General features: G+C 48.5%; 1 protein-coding gene across 1 annotated transcript in view; it reads left to right on the plus strand.

The window, feature by feature from the left end:
• The window catches only part of INPP5B (inositol polyphosphate-5-phosphatase B), an 86,157-nt gene that overhangs the window by 2,501 nt on the left and 64,724 nt on the right, over positions 1-18,932 (plus strand). The window contains 6 exon segments of the mRNA XM_026455704.2: positions 1,372-1,469; positions 1,596-1,625; positions 3,658-3,768; positions 11,828-12,021; positions 12,023-12,092; positions 12,095-12,208. Of these exon segments, the coding sequence (XP_026311489.1) occupies positions 1,372-1,469; positions 1,596-1,625; positions 3,658-3,768; positions 11,828-12,021; positions 12,023-12,092; positions 12,095-12,208 (617 nt within the window).

Here is an 18,932-nt window from a genome sequence, read left to right on the forward strand (position 1 = left end):
TATTTTTAGTAGAGATGGGGTTTCACCACTTTGGCCAGGCTAGTCTGGAAGTCCTGACCTCAAGTTATCCACCTGCCTTGGCCTCCCAAAGTGCAGTGCACCCAGCCTCACATGATCTTTTTTTTTAGAGACAGGGTCTCTTTCTGTCACCCAGGCTGGAGTGCAGTGGTGCACTCATAGCTGCTCGCTGGAACTCCTGGCCTCAAGTCATTCTCCCGCCTCAGCCTCCCAAAGTGTTGGAATTTTAGGCATGAGACACTGCACCTGGTGGAACCACATGATCTTGAGCAAGTTGTTTTACTCCTCGATATGTCCAGATTAGAGAGTAAAGTGAGTTAGGCCAGGTGCAGTGGCTCATGCTTGTAATCCCAACACTTTGGGAGGCTGAGGAAGGAAAATTGCTTGAGGCTAGGAGTTCAAGACCAGCTTGGACAACAAAGTGAGACCTCCCTCTCCGGTCCCCCGGCTCCATCTCTACAAAAAATAAGAAAATTAGCTGGGCGTGGTGGTGCATGCCTGTAGTCTCAGCTACTCAGGAGACTTAGATGGGAGGATCACATGAGTTGAGGAGTTTGAGATTACAGTGAACTATTATTGCACTATAGCCTGGGCAACACAGCAAGACCCTGTCTCTATAAAAAAAAAAAAAAAGAAAAGAAAAAAACAAACACCATGGAGTGCACAGAAAGTGCTCAATAAGGCTGGGTGCAGTGGCTCATGCCTGTAATCCCAACACTTTGGGAGTCTGAGCTGGGAGGATTGCTTGAGCTCAGGAGTTCAAGACCAGCCTGGGTAATATAGTGAGACCCCTATCTCTATTTCAAATAATTAAAAAAAAAAAATAAAGAAAAAAGAAAAAAAAAAGGAAAGTGCTCGATAAATGTTGTCTAGTAACACCCACATACCACACAGAAGCAGAGAGAGAGTAATAGCTGTCAAAGGTCTCATAGCTGGTAAGTGACTCAGGGTCTAGGAGCTGGGAGGGAGGGGCCTTAGACATTTTCTGATCCATCACCCCAATTTTATAGATGGGAAACAGGTTCAGGGAGAGAAGTGGGTAGCTAAGGTTGCACTGTTCCTGTCACACACAGTGCGAAAATGCACCATGGTTAGATCAAACATGGTTTGTGTTTTACTAACAATCAGGGGCTCCTGCAGATGAGAAAAGTTCTGGTTTGATGACCTCATCCATGTAGCTGCATTCTCTGATGAGCACCATAGACAGAGATGGCATGAGGAGTGTGCCTAGCCAGGGCACCACCAGCACAGTGTCAGGGACTAAGGAGGGAGTGTGAGCACCCCGAGGCCTCCAAGATAGGGCTGAGGGACAGCCAGCGGGCCCCCATCCTCACCTCTGCTTCCTGCCCTTAGTCTCTTCCTCTATACGCACCGGAGGATGGCCATTACTGGGGACGATGTCTCTCTGGACCAGATAGTGCCAGTCTCGCGGGATTTTACGCTGGAAGAAGGTGCCACAGGAGGCTGGGTGGTATGAATCCTCTCCTATGGGCCCCTCAGGTCATCTTTGTCCTTGATGGGGGGGCAAGGGGGAGCAAGCTCAATTGCTAAGGGCATTCTCATTTCCCTCCCCACAGTGTCCCCAGATGGTGAACTCTACATCCTTGGTGAGTGGTCCTCTTGGTCTGGGTCTCACTTGGGGCAGAGGGTACCTGATCTTCAGAGAGAGAATGATGTAAAGTAAGAGCACCCCCTGGTAAACTTATTGCAGGAAGTAAGACCCTGTAGGATCTGGCACTACCCATCTCCGTGGGCTCATCTCTCATCACTCTCCTCCTTGCTGCTGTTTCCGTCCCCCCGCCGATATCACACGTTCTCACCCCGGAGCCCCTGCACACGCTGTCCCCTCCTCCTACAAGCCTCACATCTCTTCACCTGGTCAACTCCTACTCAGCCTTCAGGGCTTCCATTCATGCATTTCTCTTCCCAGGCAGCCTTTGTTAAACCCCTGAAATTAGGCCAGGGCGGTGGCTCACGCCTGTAATCCCAGCACTTTGGGAGGCCAAGGAGGGTGGATCACCTGAGGTCGGGTGTTCAAGACCAGCCTGACCAACATGCAGAAACCCTGTCTCTACTAAAAATAGAAAAAATTAGCCAGGCGTGGTGGCACATGCCTGTAATCCCAGCTACTTGGGAGGCTGAGGGAGGAGAATTGCTTGAACCTGGGAGGCGGAGGTTGTGGTGAGCCGAGATCCCAGCATTGCACTCCAGCCTGGGCAACAAGAGCGAAACTCCATCTCAAAAACAAAAACAAAAAACCCTGAAATTGTTTTGTATCCCACTGGATACATGTGCCTCTTTTCTCCTCTCTTCTCTTCTCCTCTCTTCTCTTCTTTCTCTCTCTTTCTCCCTCTCTTTCTTTCTCTCTCTCTCCCTCCCTTTCTCCTTCTCTCTCTCTCTCTTTCTCCTGCCTCTGCCTCCCAAGTAGCTGGGATTATAGGCGCCACCATCATGCCCAGTTAATTTTTGTATTTTCTGTAGAGGCGGGGTTTTGCCATGTTCGCCAGTCTGGTCTTGAACTCCTGACCTCAGGTGATCCACCTGCCTCAGCCTCCCAAAGTGCTGGGATTATAGGCATGAGCCACCATGCCTGGCTTGCCTTTTTCTTTTGCCAGCCTCTCTCAATCAGTGATGTAATTCTTTATATTGACATATTTAATGTCTGTCTTCTTTACTATAAACAACAATAATAATAGAAGCAAATAATGAGTCAATGATTATCCCATGCCAGCATTATGCTAGAAGTTTTACATACACCAAATCAGGCTTTTCTCTCTCTTTTTTTTTTTTTTGAGACAGTCTCTGTTGCATAGGCTGGAGTGCAGTGGCGTGATCTCGGCTCACTGCAAGCTCCGCCTCCTGGGTTCATGCCATTTTCCTGCCTCAGCCTCCCGAGTAGCTGGGACTACAGGTGCCCGTCACCACACCCGGCTAACTTTTGTGTTTTTAGTAGAGACGGGATTTCACCACATTGGCTAGGCTAGTCTCGAACTCCTGACCTTGTGATCCACCCACCTCTGCCTCCCAAAGTGCTGGGATTATAGGTGAGAGCCACCGCACCTGGCCCGAGCCCACACTCTTAATTGCTCTGCTAGGTTACTTATGTTTGTCTGTTAGTTCAGCAGATGTTTTGAGTGCTCACCATGTGCCCGGTATTGTGTATATGCTATGAATAGGGAAGCCTTCTACAGTCTAGCTCCCTGAGATGGACCCACACGTATTCTCTTCACCATGGTATTCCCTGTGCCTATTACACTACCTGGCACAGTCAGGTAGACTGGCCCATGGACATCCCCTCTTCTCTGCCTCTATGTGCTTTTCATTTCATCAGGAGGGGTACAGACTACATATCCAGAGAACCTGTTCTCTCCCAGCTCCATCTAGTACTGCGGTTGAGGCTTATTGACTTTTCAGAGCCTTCATCTGCCTCCTCTATAAAGAGGGGATGATGTTAATTTGGAACTCAGGATACAGAGAGTTTCCTTGTGCCAGCAGCAGTCCCAAGTAAGTTGCTTAAGGGCTGAAGGGGCTTTGGGAGTCCAGGTTGCTGATTCTCCATTCTGAGGACTCTAGCCTTAGGCTGCATCAAACACTTAGCTCCTGGCAGCCAAGGGTTCATTTCCTGCCTCCTTTGTGCAGGCTCAGATGTGACCGTCCAGCTGGACACAGCAGAGCTTAGCCTCGTATTTCAGCTACCTTTTGGTTCACAAACCAGGATGTTCCTCCACGAAGTTGCCAGAGCCTGTCCAGGTAGGTAAGACCCCAGGCTCCCTGGGCGTGGGTGGGTGCTGGGTATTCACCCACCCACTCCAGTTGACTTTCCACGCTTTAGACTCATACCCCATGGTTTCTGTGTCCTTTCAAAGCTGCTGGTGTAAAGCCACAGTGCCCCCAGGCTGCCAGCCAACCATGGTGTTTGCTTTTGTGTTTACAGTTTCTGGAGTTGAGTGTTAACCAGAGCAGGGCCCCTTTGCCCTTCTGGCTCTGGGCAGGGTTGCACAGGGTAGGTTGTGACTGTGATGCAGAATCTCTTACAAGTTGGTAGGCTAAGCAGCTTCCAGCAGCCCAGCTTCCCTCTGTCTGCTACCTACAGCTAGAACTCTCAGCTAGAACCATCTGTCATATTGGCTTTCCTGCCCCTGAACCCTGCTGTCACTCACTGCAGCTGAGAAAATGGTCTAGCTTTGGGCTAGCAGTGAAAGGTTAGTGACCTCTAGGACAAAATTTGTTTAGAATGGGAAGTTAGCCCAGCAGGTAAAGGAGAGTTTGTGTACATAGCAGAAGATTAGTCAGAGAACATGCAAATTCAAGCCAACAGGTGCTGGGGCTTAAGTGTTTATCCAACACTTTTAGCTGTCTTCTTTCAGGCTATCTCTTGTCTTTGTGGCAGTGGGAGAGGGCTGGTCTTCTCTGTGGTCTTGCTGTGGAGCCTGAGCCTCCAGGGACTTCACTTTTTTTGCTTGCTGTGCCAGGAAGTGGACTGCCCTTGGATTCAAACTAGGGGATAAGGGAAAAGGAAGCAGAAGAAGCAGCTAGGCTTGGTAGCTTGCTTGTAATCCCAACTACTTGGGAGGCTAAGGCGGGAGGATCACAGGAGCCCAGGAGTTCAAGGCTACATTGAGCTATGATTGCTCCACTGCACTGCAGCATGGGCGACAGAGTGAGACCCCTGTCTCTAAAAAATAAAATAAGAAAAGGAAGTAGAAACATGATTATAGAGCCTTGAATGCCTGATTAAGAGATTTATTTATTTGATTTTTTTGAGACAGAGTTTTGCTCTTGTTGCACAGGCTGGAGTGCAGTCGTGCAATCTGGGCTCACTACAACCTCCACCTCCCCAGTTCAAGCAATTCTCCTGCATCAGCCTCCTGAGTAGCTGCGATTACAGGCGCCCGCCACAATGCCTGTAATTAGCTAATTTTTTTTTTTGAGATGGAGTTTCGTTCTTGTCGCCCAGGCTAGAGTGCAGTGGTGCGACCTTGGCTCACTGCAACCTCCGCCGCCTGGGTCCAAGCGATTCTCCTGTGTCAGCCTCCTGAGTAGCTGGGATTACTGGCGCCCGCAACCACGCCCAGCTAATTTTTGGATTTTTGGTAGAGACAGGGTTTCACCACGTTGGCCAGGATGGTCTTGAACTCCTGACCTCAGGTGATCCACCCGTGTCCGCATCCCAAAGTGCTGGGACTGCAGGCATGAGCCACCACGCCCAGCCTAATTTTTTGTATTTTTAGTAGAGATGGGGTTTCACCACATTGGTCAGGCTGGTCTCGAACTCCCGGCCTAAGGTGATCCACCCACTTTGGCCTCCCAAAGTGCTGGGGTTGCAGGCATGAGCCACGGCGCCCAGCCAAGAGGTTTAAAATTTATTAAGCAGTGGGAAATTTATCTCTAAACCTTAAAATAATAAGGATAACATATTTTATGATTATTAATAGTAGTTGTAGGAGGTATAATAATACAAATAACACCAAAGAGCCTGGGCTTTGAAGCTATACAGCCCCTTGAGTTTGAAACCCATCTCTGCCAGTTCCTAGCTGTGCAACTTTGGGCAAGCTACTTCACCTCTCTGAACTTTAGTTTCTATAGGCTTCTGTATGTAATGAATACCTTATACATGGGGTTGTGAGAATTAAATGAGATAACACATGTAAAAGTGCCTACCACATAGCAAGAACTCAGAAAATGTTTTCCCCCTCTACAAGAAGACTCATAGCTCACATTCATTGTTGATTTGGCATGTGTTAGGCACTATTCCAAGAACTTTTCACACATTATCTCATTTACTCCTTTTTAAAAAAAAATTAAAATTTAATTAATTAATTATTTATTTTTGAGACGGAGTCTCGCCCTGTTGCCCAGGCTACAGTGCAATGGCGCGATCTCGGCTCACTGCAACCTCCACCTCCCGGGTTCAAGTAATTCTCCTGCCTCAGCCTCCCAAGTAGCTGGTACAGGCGCGTGCCACCACGCCCAGCTAATTTTTGTATTTTTAGTAGAGATGGGGTTTCCCCATATTGGTCAGGCCGGTCTTGAACTCCTGACCTTTTGATCCACCTGCCTCGGCCTCCCGAAGTGCTGGAAACACAGGTGTGAGCCACCGTGCCCAGCCTGGCCTCATTTACTCTTTACCACCTCAGCCTCCCAAAGTGCTGGGATTACAGGATTACAGGCATGAGCCACTGTATCCGGCTTTTTTTTTTTTTTGAGACGGAGTCTCGCTCTGTCACCCAGGCTGGAGTGCTGTGGCCGGATCTCAGCTCACTGCAAGCTCCGCCTCCCGGGTTTACACCATTCTCCTGCCTCAGCCTCCCGGATAGCTGGGACTACAGGTGCTGCCACCTCGCCCGGCTAGTTTTTTTTTGTAGTTTTTAGTAGAGACGGGGTTTCACCATGTTAGCCAGGATGGTCTCAATCTCCTGACCTCGTGATCCGCCCGTCTCGGCCTCCCAAAGTGCTGGGATTACAGGCTTGAGCCACCGCGCCCGGCCTTTTTTTTTTTTTTTTTGAGACCGCGTTTTGCTCTTATTGCCCATCTGGGCTGAAGTGCAATGGCGTGGTCTCAGCTCACTGCAACCCCTGCCTCCAGGGTTCAAGTGATTCTCTTGCTTCAGCCTCCCAAGTAGCTAGGATTACAGGCACCTGCCACTATGCCTGGCTAATTTTTTAATTTTTATTTTATTTTTCGAGACGAAGTCTGGCTCTGTCGCCCAGGCTGGAGTGCAGTGGCACAATCTCAGCTCACTGCAAATTATACCTCCTGGGTTCAAGCGATTCTTCTGCCTCAGCCTCCCAAGTAGCTGGGACTACAGGCGCATGCCACCATGCCTGGCTAATTTTTGTTTTTTTTTGTTTTTTTTTTTGAGACGGAGTCTCGCTCTGTCGCCCAGGCTGGAGTGCAGTGGCCAGATCTCAGCTCACTGCAAGCTCTGCCTCCTGGGTTACCGCCATTCTCCTGCCTCAGCCTCCGGAGTAGCTGGGACTACAGGCGCCCGCCACCTCGCCCGGCTAGTTTTTTGTAGTTTTTAGTAGAGACGGGGTTTCACCGTGTTAGCCAGGATGGTCTCGATCTCCTGACCTCGTGATCCGCCCGTCTCGGCCTCCCAAAGTGCTGGGATTACAGGCTTGAGCCACCGCGCCCGGCCTAATTTTTGTATTTTTTGATAGAGACAGGTTTTACCATGTTGGCCAGCTTGGCCTCGAACTTTTGATCTCAGGTGATCCGCCCACTTTGGCCTCCCAAACTGCTGGGATTATAGGCGTGAGCCACTGTGCCTGGCCAAGTTTTATATTTTTAGTAGAGACGGGGTTTCACCACTTTGGCCAGGCTGGTCTCGAACTCCTGACCTCAGGTAACCTGCCCATCTCAGCTTCCAAAAGTGCTGGGATTACAGGCGTGAGCCACCTCGCCCAGCCTCTCATTTACTTTTTTTTTTTTTTTTTGAGACAGAGTCTTGCTTTGTTGCCCAGGCTAGAGTGCAGTGGCACCATCTTGGCTCACTGCAATCTCTGCCTCTTGGGTTCAAGTGACTGTGCTGCCTCAGCCTTCTGAGTAGCTGGGATTACAGGCACATGCCACCATGCCTGGCTAATTTTTGTATTTTTAGTAGAGACGGGGTTTCACCATATTGGTCAGGCCGGTCTCAAACTCCTGACCTTGTGATCCGCCTGCCTTGGCCTCCCAAAGTGCTGGAAACACAGGTGTGAGCCACTGTGCCCAGCCTGGCCTCATATACTCTTTACCACGATCTTACAAGGGAAGTATTATCTATGTGTCTGTTTCATAGATGAGGAAACTGAGGCTCAGAGAGGATAAGAGCGTTGCCTGAGTACCTAGCTGGTAAATGATAGAGCCAGGATTAGGCAGGATTATATAGTTCTACTCCAGGCCAGGCACGGTGGCTCATGCCTGTAATCCCAGCATTTTGGGAGGTTTAGATGGGTGGATCACTTGAGGTCACGGGTTTGAGACCAGACTGGCCAACATATAGTGAAACCCTGTCTCTACTGAAAACACAAAATTAACTGGGCGTGGTGGCCCACACCTGTAGTCCCAGCTACTCAGGAAACTGAGGCAAGATAATTGCTTGAACCCAAGAGGTGGAGGTTGCAGTGAGCTGAGATCGCACCACTGATTGCCAGCCTGGGTGACAAAACAAGACTCCGTCTCCCTACCCCTCTTTAAAAAAAAAAAAAAAAGTTCTACTCCAGAACCTAAGCTCTTGCGTGTTTTGCTCTAGTGCTTCTTTAACTCATGGGACCCTCTTGCCTGTAAACAGCTCAGGAAGGCTTCATGTAGGAGGTGAATTTTTGTGGAGAGAGCTGAGCCAGGAGAGGTCAGCAGAGAGCATCTCATAAAGGGTCTTAGCTACCCAGCAAAGAGCCATTAAGGAATTTTAAGCTGGAGAGTGATAAGGCAAGATTTGCAAGTTAGAAAAGTTCCTCTGGCAACAGGATAGAAAAAGAGAGGCCAGAGCAGGGAGATAGGAATGTATTGGAATGGCTAAGGAATGGAAAATGAGACTGGGACTTGGGAGAGCCCTGGCGATGGGAATGGGGAAGGAGAGGTGGACTTGCAAGATACAGAGGTCAAACTGATGAGAATGAAGGCACCATGGGGGCAGTGAGTTTGGGTTACTTTCACAACTTCATCCGCAGATATAAGAACAGTGCCGGCCTGCATGGTGGCTGACACCTGTAATCCCAACACTTTGGGAGGCCAAGGCGGGCAGATCACAAGGTCAGAAATTCAAGACCAGCCTGACCAATATGGTGAAACCCCGTCTCTACTAAAAAAAAAAAAAAAAAAAAGATTAGCCAGGCATGGTGGCACGTGCTTGTAGTCCCAGCTACTCGGGAGGCTGAGGCAGGAGAATCGCTTGAACCCGGGAGGCAGAGGTTGCAGTGAGCCAGGATCGTGCCACTGCACTCCAGCCTGGGCGACAGAGCGAGACTCCATCTTAAAAAAACAACAACAACAACAACAACAAAAAACAAAAACCAACCAACCAAACAAACAAAAAACAGTGCCTGGCATATAGCAGGCACTTAATAAGTATTTGTTGACTGCATGAACAGAGGTTGGTAGCTATGAGAATGAAAGAGAGGAGTCAAGGATGACTTCTTTCTTTTAGGATTGGGTGTGTGTCTTGCAGTCCTCTTACCTGCTCATCCTTCTGAAGTCCACACCACACCTGGGGTAACCAGCAGAGAAACTCTGTACCAACCAACTTCTCTGAGTGCTTGTCATGATGGGGATTTCCTTAGGGAGGGACCTGGATGAGAAGGGACTCTCAATATTGACAGACTCTTAGATATCCACCAGCCCAACTCTTTCATTTTACTAGAGGCACTAAAGGCAAAAGGAACTAGTTTTTTTTCACCCAGTCCTTGATGGATAATGTTGTACAGCACAAAAGGCCAGGGAGTAGAAGTGTCTTGGCTAAGAGTCTACTATTAGAGAAACTTCGGCTAACAAGAGATCACAGTTAGCTAACATTAATTGAGCACCTACTGTGTGCCAGACATTTTTCTAGATATCGAGACAATGCACAACAACTGTATTTCTCCGTTTAGTCTTCTGAACAATACTAAGAAGTAGATATCCTGTTTTACAGACGACTAAATTGACACAGAGGAGGCAAGTAACTTACCCAAGATCAATCATCAATTGATAGGGGCTGGGTGTGGTGGCTCACACCTGTAATCCCAGCACTTTGAGAAGTCAAGGTCGGCGGATCATGAGGTCAGGAGTTCGAGACCAGACTGATCAACATGGTGAAACCCCGTCTCTACTAAAAATTCAAAAATTAGCCCGGCGTGGTGCCGCATGCCTGTAATCTCAGCTACTCAGGAGTCTGAGGCAGAAGAATTGTTTGAACTCAGGAGGCAGAAGTTGCAGTAAACGGAGATCACGTTACTACACTCCAGCCTGGGCAGCAGAGGAATACTTTGTCTCTAAATAAATAAATAAATAAATAAATAAATAAATAAGTAAAATAAAAATAAAATTGAATAGGACCAGGTTTGAAACTTCAGGTTTTGATGCCAAAGCCCTCGGAGTTCAGAGATTTCAGTGCAGATCCCAGCTCTGTTACTTCCTAGATGTGAATGTGAACACTACATTTTATCTATTTTTTATTTTATTTTATTTTTTTGAGACGGATTCTAGCTCTGTCACACAGGCTGGGGTGCGGTGGTACAATCTTAGCTCACTGCAACCTCTACCTCCTGGTTTCAGATGATTCTCCTATGTCAGCCTCCTGAATAGCTGGGATTACAGGTGCCCGCCACCATACCCGGCTAATTTTTGTATTTTTTTTTTTTTTCCTTGAGACAGAGTCTCACTGTTTCACCCAGGTTGGAGTGCTGTGGTGCGATCTCAGCTCACCTCCACTTCCCGGGTTAGAGGGATTCTCCTGCCTCAGCCTCCTGAGTAGCTGGGACTACAAGTGCAAGCCACCATGGCCAGCTAATTTTTTGTATTTTTTGTAGAGACGAGGTTTCACCATGTTAGCCAGGATGATCTCAATCTCGTGACCTCATGATCCTCCCACCTCAGCCTCCCAAAGTGCTGGGATTATAGTATGAGCCTGGTCCTACTATATTTTAGTTTTTCAGACCTTGGCTTTTTAATTTATACAATGGAAGTATAAACTTGCTTTCTCCAATAATCCAAGAGTTTTGTGAGGATCAGACAAGGCCAAGTACGGGTTAATAGTATGTAAATACTGAAGATAACTTAAAAGCTGCGTCTGGCAGTGCCATAGTCAGGACTGGAACTCAAGTCTTCTCATATATCATGTCCTTGCACATCCCATTCAGTTCGGTCAGGTTCATGATGCTCTACAAACAGAGCAGGCAGGATAGCAGAAGGGTTAAGAGCAATTGTTTCAGAGTCAGATAGTTTGAGTCAGAGGGTTTGAGTCAGAGACAGAGGTGACTCAAGAATTTCTAGAAAGGAGAGTGGCAGTCTGATTAAGGGAGAAACAGAGGACTTGTCTTGATACATTTCATAGTAAACACACTGCTTACTTAGAGTGTGTGTTTCTCTAGCGTGGGCTGCCAACTGCTGGTGGAGGTTATGGGTGGTGAAATCCCCCAACCCTCTGGCATCTGTTTGAATCCTCCACTCTGCTAGTCACTCTGCGACCTCAGACTTAACCTCTCTGAACTTGGTTGCCTTGTATATAAAATTGGAATAATAGGCCGGGGGTGGTGGCTCACGCCTGTAATCCCAACACTTTGGGAGGCTGAGGCGGGTGGATCATGAGGTCAGGAGATGGAGACCATCCTGGCTAATATGGTGAAACCCCGTCTCTACTAAAAATACAAAAAATTAGCCGGACATGGTGGCACGTGCCTGTAGCCCCAGCTACTCAGGAGGCTGAGGCAGGAGAGTCGCTTGTATCCGGGAGGCAGAGGTTGCAGTGAGCCGAGATCGCTCCACTGCACTCCAGCCTGGGCGACAGAGCGAGATTCCGTCTAAAAAAAAAAAAGAAAGAAAGAAAGAAAAAGAAGAAAAAGAAAGAAAATTGGGATAATAGTTTCCTCCCTCATAAAAGGTGTGTTACGAGGAGTAGGAAGATAGTATTTATACGAAGCACAGACCTTGGCACATAGTTACCGTGAGGTTCAAGGAATGGCGGTGGTCTCTGCCTTGTTCATAATTATTCTTGCAGTTGAACCTTAGTGCGCACAGAACTCTTCTGTGCGCGAGAGATAGAGGGCTGAAGTCTCTCGGGATAATACAGTCATGCAGAACTGGCTCATCAAGTCCGTGGCTCAATCTGCCCTCTTTGTTCCTGCACAGGATTCGATTCTGCGACCCGGGATCCTGAATTCCTGTGGCTGTCTCGGTACAGGTGCGCAAAGCCGGAGCTGGAGCTGCCAACGCCGCGCGGTTGTAACTCGGTTCCAGGTACCTGGCCAGGGTACGCGACAATTGGCGGAGGCAGGTATCCGTCTCGGAAGGAGCGGTGGGGATTGGAGGAGATCCGCCCACAGGGGGGCGGGCTCCGTTCTGTTTTGGGGCGGAGCGATGGAAAAGACAGGCTTTCGATTGATGGAGAGGGCACATGGGGCGGGTTCGTCTGGGGGCGGAGCGCGCGGGGCAGGCGGCGGGATGAAGAGCTTGAGGAAGCAGACAGGGAAATGTCTGCCGCCGCCGGCTCCCGGGAGCGCGACTCTGCAGGTCTGGCGGGCGTCGGGAAGCTGGGCTCGGGAGCTGGGCCGGGGGCGGCGGTGGGCCCGGCCCTCGGGTGGGCAGGGTCTGCGGTTTGGCTAGTGGAGGCGCGGGGCGAAGACCAAAGTCCTGGTGGCCCTCCGGAGGCGGGGACACTGGGGCAGAAGTTCTGTGATGTTCTTCTCAGGCGGGCGTGACGAGGGTAGGCGGGTGGGAATGGGGTACTCGGGAATCCGGAGGCTGGGGTTTTAGTAAAGCCCCGTTCTGAACTCGCTGTGTGACCTCGGGCCACTCGCTGCCCCTCTCTGGGCCTGTTTCTCCATCTCAGCTTGCTTTTCAATCCTGACCTTCGAGTTTGTCGCTTGGGGCGGGGGCGGGAGGTGCACTGCCTATGATAGAGCCTTCCTTTGGGTGAGGTATGGTATGTGTTGGGACTCTATGTCAGTCCTCAGCCCTTGTGATGATAGCGGAGTGCACAGGGCTGGAGTCTTGGGGAGCCCTGTCTACTCTGGGACCAGAGGTCACAATGAGGTTACAGGTTATAAAGGGAGTAGGTTTTTCCCACCCAGCTGTTGGTGGATAATGGGGAGCACAGAAGGCCAGTTGCTGAGCAGGAGCTTGTCATTTGGAGATGGGAGGCTCAAGGCTGAAATTTGGGTGAGTCCGTGCTCTGGGAGGACCTGCAGACCTGTCTTTTTTTGTCTAGCTCCGGGGTTTTCTGCAAGGGCCCCTGGTGCTTTTTTCCCCTTGGATGTGTCCGTGAGGCTCCATTTATGTGCAAGCTTTGGCATGACCCCTAGTACCTATTTGTGACAGTCATTTACCAGCAATGAAGAGTCTGTCAAGTAGCTATGTAAAGTGTGGGCCAGCACTCCACTTGCTCTTACAAGGCTTGGAAACTATGAAGGGCAGGGAGGAGTGGCATGTTGCACAAGAGTTTGTAAAATGAGAGGAAACGAGGTGAGCAGAGGACTTCCTCAGTGCTTATGTTCCTCCTTCATCGCAGCCACCACAAGGTGCGACTGAAGCGCCTGATGGTGCTGATAGTTTGCATCTTCCTTGGGCTTATCTCAGAGTTCACTATCGCTTGAGTTTCCATGACATTCTGGGCTATGGTGCTGGGACAGGTGAGAGTTTAAGAGCACACCATCTCCTTGCCCCTGCACAAGAGACTGCCAGAATCCAGACAATTGGCGGAGGACAAAGCCAATGGCAGCAGAAAGAGATGGGTGCTGTGTTCTCAGCCAGTACACCAGAGCCAGGCCATGCAGGCACTTCATTCCCTTAGTCTTCTATGAGAAGTCAGGCCAGCCAGCTCTGAAACCAGTTAGCTGCCCCGAGTGAGAAATGTTGAGGGATTTCAATCTTTCATTTCCTTTCAAAAAACAGAGACTAGCCATATGCTGGAGAGGAATTATTGTTAAGGTTTCGGTTTTATTTTTATTTTAAAGTAATTTGAAAGCTGAGCGTGGTGGTGCGTACCTGTAGTCCCAGCCACTTGAGAGGCTGAGGTGGGAGGCTTGAGCCCAGGAGTTTGAGGGTGATGTGCACTATGATTGATCCTGTGAATTAGCTGCTGCACTCCAGCCTAGGCAACATAGTGAAACTGTCTCTAAAATAAATAAAGAAATAGTTTAAAAAATTTTGTCAGCCAGGCATGGTGGCTCACGCCTGTAATACCAGCACTGTGGGAAGCCAAGGTGGGCAGATCACCTGAGGTCAGGAGTTCAAGACCAGCCTGGCCAACATGGCGAAACTCTGTCTCTACTAAAAATACAAAAATTAGATGGGTGTGGTGGTGCATGCCTATAATCCAGGTACTCGGGAGTCTCAGGTAGGAGAATCACTTGAACCCAGGAGGCAGAGGTTGCAGTGAGCTGAGGTCGTGCCACTGCACTCCAGCCTGGGAGACAGAGTGAGACTCCATCTCAAAAAAAAATTAAAAAAGAAAGAAAAAATTTTGTCTTTTCGTAATACCTACAGTAAGTGGGATGACACTATTATTTTTTATTTTTTTTGAGACAGAGTCTTGCTCTGTCACCCAGGCTGGAGTGCAGTGGCACGATCTCGGCTCACTGCAAGCTCCGCCTCCCGGGTTCATGCCATTCTCCTGCCTCAGCCTCCCAAGTAGCTGGGACTACAGGCCCCCGCCACCACAGCTGGCTAATTTTTGTAGTTTTAGTAGAGACGGGGTTTCACTGTGTTAGCCAGGATGGTCTCGATCTCCTGGCCTCGTGATCCGCCCACCTCGGCCTCCCAAAGTGCTGGGATTACAGGCATGCGCCACCGCACCCGGCCAGGGTGACATTATTAATTGCTAAGTTGTTCCTGCTAAAATTGGTAAGAAATGGTATCAAGCTCCCCAGTTCTATTTGGGTCATCTCTGTTTCCAGAGTTATTCTGGCCTCAGAGGAGAGTTACATCTTCTATAACAGGTAGGAAGAACCCTTTGGGCTGCCTCTGGTTGTCGATACAGGCTCCAAGGGAAATAGAGTAGTAGATTTGTTTTTTCCTATATGCATATGACCAAATTCCCCACTTCTTGATAGCCTAGAGAACCCAAGGCAGCCCAAAGGGTTCTTCCTACCTGTTATAGAAGATGTAACGCGCCTCTGACGCCAGAATCCAGCACTTTGGGAGGCCGAGGCGGGCAGATCACGAGGTCAGGAGTTCAAGACCAGCCTGGGCAACATGGCGAAATCCCGTCTTTACTAAAAATTAGGTCAAATGCGTTGGATTATGCCTGTAATCCCAGCACTTTGGGAGGCCGAGGCAGGCAGATCACAAGGTCAGGAGATCGAGACCATCCTGGCTAACACGGTGAAGCCCCGTCTCTACTAAAAATACAAAAAAAAATTAGCCGGGCATGGTGGCGTGTGCCTATAGTCCCAGCTACTCAGGAGGCTGAGGCAGGAGAATCGCTTGAACCCAGGAGGCGGAGGTTGCAGTTAGCTGAGATTGTGCCGCTGCACTCCAGCCTGGGTGAGACACCATCTCAAAAAAAAAAAACAAAACAAAACCCAAAAAACAAAAATTAGCTGAGCATGGTGGTGGGCACCTGTATTCCCCACTACTTGGGAGGCTGAGGCAGGAGAATCACTTGAACCCAGGAGGTGAAGATTGCAGTGAGCCAAGATCGTGCCATTGCACTCCAGTCTGGGTGACAAGAGCAAGACTCTGTCTCAAAAAAGAAAGAAAGAAAAAATGATGTTTTTGATGCATGGCAGGAGAAACAAGGTACCCCTCGGCCGGGCGCGGTGGCTCATGCCTGTAATCCCAGCACTTTGGGAGGCCGAGGCAGGTGGATCACGAGGTCAGAAGATCGAGACCATCCTGGCTAACATGGTGAAACTCTACTAAAAATACAAAAAATTATCCAGGCGCGTTGGTAGGCACCTGTAGTCCCAGCTGCTTGGGAGGCTGAGGCAGGAGAATGGCGTGAACCCAGGAGGCGGAGCTTGCAGTGAGCCAAGATCGCGCCACTGCACTCTAGCCTGGACAACAGAGCGAGACTCCATCTCAAAAAAAAAAAAAAGAAACAAGGTACCCCTCAAGAGCTGGCCGTCTGACAGGGAGGAGTCTGATAATACATAGATAGAGGTAAGAGAGTATAGGGTTGGCCCAGCAGGACAGCGTTCCTTGTATCGTGAGCCAAGGGCACAGAGCACCTTCGAGGCCCAGGTATTTTAGGGGACAGGTGAATCTGGTCTTCATTCCTTGCCTTTGCATTGGTAGAGATAGGAATGATCTTTGATGATGCTTTCCAAAATGTCCTTTCTTGTCTTTGAGTTGTCTCTGCTGAATTCAGGAGTGTTAGGTTGAGCTTGGTAGAGATTATAGTAGAAAAATGAAATGAAGCTGGTTTCAGACTGGAATCCATGTCTTCAGGTTCAGACCAGTGTCTAGGAGCTAAGTTGTGGTGTTGAAGTGAGGTAATGCTTCTGGTTGAGTGGCAGCCTGTTCATTTGATTCTCTTGGCCTCTTCGACTGCTTCAGGTGCAAGTTGCCAAGCCCAACTTGCACTAACATTAGATTGGTAGTTGAATCTGTAGATTGATGGGAGTCTTTCTGCTCCTTCACTTATTTAACTGCTTTTTTTTTTTGAGATGGAGTCTTGCTGAGTCACCAGGCTGGAGTGCAGTGGCGCGATCTTGGCTCACTGCAACCTCTGCCTCCCAGGTTCAAGCAATTCTCCTGCCTCAGCCTCCCGAGTAGCTGGGACTACATGCACACCCCCACCCCCAGATAATTTTTGTATTTTTAGTAGTTTTTAGTTTCACCGTGTCTCCATCTCTTGACCTCGTTATCTGCCCTCCTCGGCCTCCTAAAGTGCTGAGATTACAGGCGTGAGCCACTGCACCTGGCCTAACTGTTCTTAATATCTTTTTCTTTTCTTTTTTTTTCTTCCTAACCACTAGATGACCAGGGATGCTGTTAACTTCCTTGTGCAGCTGTTTCTTTCCTTAAAAAGAGTGAAGTCTGATTTGGGAGAAATGCCTCATTATTTCCATCTAGCAACTGAAGTTGCTCTTATTCAGAAAACCCCATTGAGGATCCTGCACAGGACCTAGTACTCATCCGAGTCAGTCTGTAAAATGTTCACCTGCATTGCATCCTGGGTACACGCAAAGACCTGGAGCTGTGTTCTGGAGGATTTTGAACTATGCACTAAAAAGGAAATGGCTACTCAGAAGTCCCACAGGGGCCATTCTGGGCTATTTTAACAAAGCAGTAATAGCAAATACATTTTGGTTTTTTTAATCCAAAGTTGATTAGAAATGAGCCAGCTTCGCTGGGCGCGGTGACTCACGCCTGTAATCCCAGCACTTTGGGAGGCTGAGGTGGGCGAATCACAAGGTCAGAAGTTCGAGACCATCGTGGCCAACATGGTGAAACCCCATCCCTACTAAAATAAAATTAGCTGGGCATGCTGGTGTGCGCCTGTATTCCAGCTACTCGAGAGGCTGAGGCAGGGGAATCGCTTGAACCGGGAGGCAGAGGTTGCAGTGAGCCAAGATCGTGCCACTGCATGCCAGCCTAGTGACAGTGAGACTCCATCTAAAAAAAAAAAAAAAAAAAAAAGAGACATGAGCCAGCTTTGTAGTAACTCAAATTTAAAAGGAGATGTGTTATAAATATTTTTTCTTCTGGACCCAGGAAACAAAGTATTAAAGTCTGTCTGGCCAGTGAAAGGAAATGAATGCTATTTATATCTGAGGGTAACATGAAGGGTAACCTGGTTTACCAGAGTAGAAGCCAGAGAGCGTGTTAGCAAAATAGCCCCTGGGTTGGTTTTCTCTCTCTCTCTTTCATCTTGTTTTGTCAGTACTAATAGGTCAAACTTGTGTGACCAACATACCCTTTCAGCATGGAGAAAATAAATTTGCTTTTGTTTATCTTAGAGTACAAATATCGCCCATAATTTCCACCTTTGTGGGAAGCTCTGCAGGCTCCTAAGTAACTTATTTTAGGTCACTTTGTTTCCTTAAACAAAAGAGTTTTTCTTCTTCCTTTTGTTGCTCCCCTCTCCATTTTCCTTCTTTGTGCCACTTAACCCAGTTTTTTGTTTCTAGTACAAGAGAACCCCTTAAAGATTCTTTTTTTCTTCTGAAAACAGTTTGTTTTGGAATTCTACAGTGATTGTTGAGAGCAAGTGAGGTGACCCACAAACACTCAGTTAGAAGTGGAGCTTTGAACAGAAAAATCCTCAGGGAGGGACAGTTCAGGAAGAGGGAGGCATCAGTATTTATCAGAGGAAAGGTACTGTACTGTTGGAGGATAGATGCTAGCTGACTTGCATGTTTTTCTTTGCTACTTAAAATACACTGTTAGCCTGGCACAGTGGTGCACACCTGTAGTCCCAGGTACTTAGGAGGCTGAGGCGGGAGTCTTTTTTTTTTTTTTTTGAGACGGAGTCTCACTTTGTCGCCCAGGCTGGAGTGTGGTGGCGCTATCTCGGCTCACTGCAAGCTCCGCCTCCCGGGTTCACGCTATTCTCCTGCCACAGCCTCCCGAGTAGCTGGGACTACAGGTGCCCGCCACCTTGCCTGGCTAATTTTTTTGTATTTTTAGTAGAGACAGGGTTTCACCGTGTTAGCCAGTTTGGTCTCGATCTCCTGACCTTGCGATCCACCCGCCTCAGCCTCCCAAAGTGCTGGGATTACAGGCGTGAGCCACCGCGCCCTGCCTGAGGCAGAAGTCTTAATTTGAGGAGTTCCAGACGAGCCTGAGCAACATAGCGGTATCTCTGAATTTAAATAGATAAACATATAAAATAAATTACACTCTAACAGTTTTGTTATTGGTAATCCATACATGAACTGAAGCTAGCAGATATGAATGAGAAGAGACTTTCTTTCTTGGAATGCCAATAATGAGAATTTAAACAAAGTGGATATCAAGTGGCCTGGACATTTTTCTTTTTATCATTGTTCCTTGGTGCACTATTACTTTCTGTTTTTGTTTTTATTTATTTTTATTTTTATTTTATTTATTTATTTTTTGAGACGGAGTCTCACTCTGTCACCCAGACTGGAGTGCAGTGGTGTGATCTCTGCTCACTGCAGCCTCCACCTCCTGGGTTCAAGCAATTCTCCTGCCCCAGCCTCCCAAGTAGCTGAGATTACAGGCATGTGCTACCATGTCTGGCTACTTTTTCAATTGTTAGTAAAGACGGGGTTTCAACATGTTGGCCAGGCTGGTCTTGAACTCCTGATCTCAGGTGATCTGCCCG

This window comes from Piliocolobus tephrosceles, chromosome 1 (assembly GCF_002776525.5).
Source record: "Piliocolobus tephrosceles isolate RC106 chromosome 1, ASM277652v3, whole genome shotgun sequence".
In the NCBI taxonomy this organism is placed as follows: Eukaryota; Metazoa; Chordata; class Mammalia; order Primates; family Cercopithecidae; genus Piliocolobus; species Piliocolobus tephrosceles.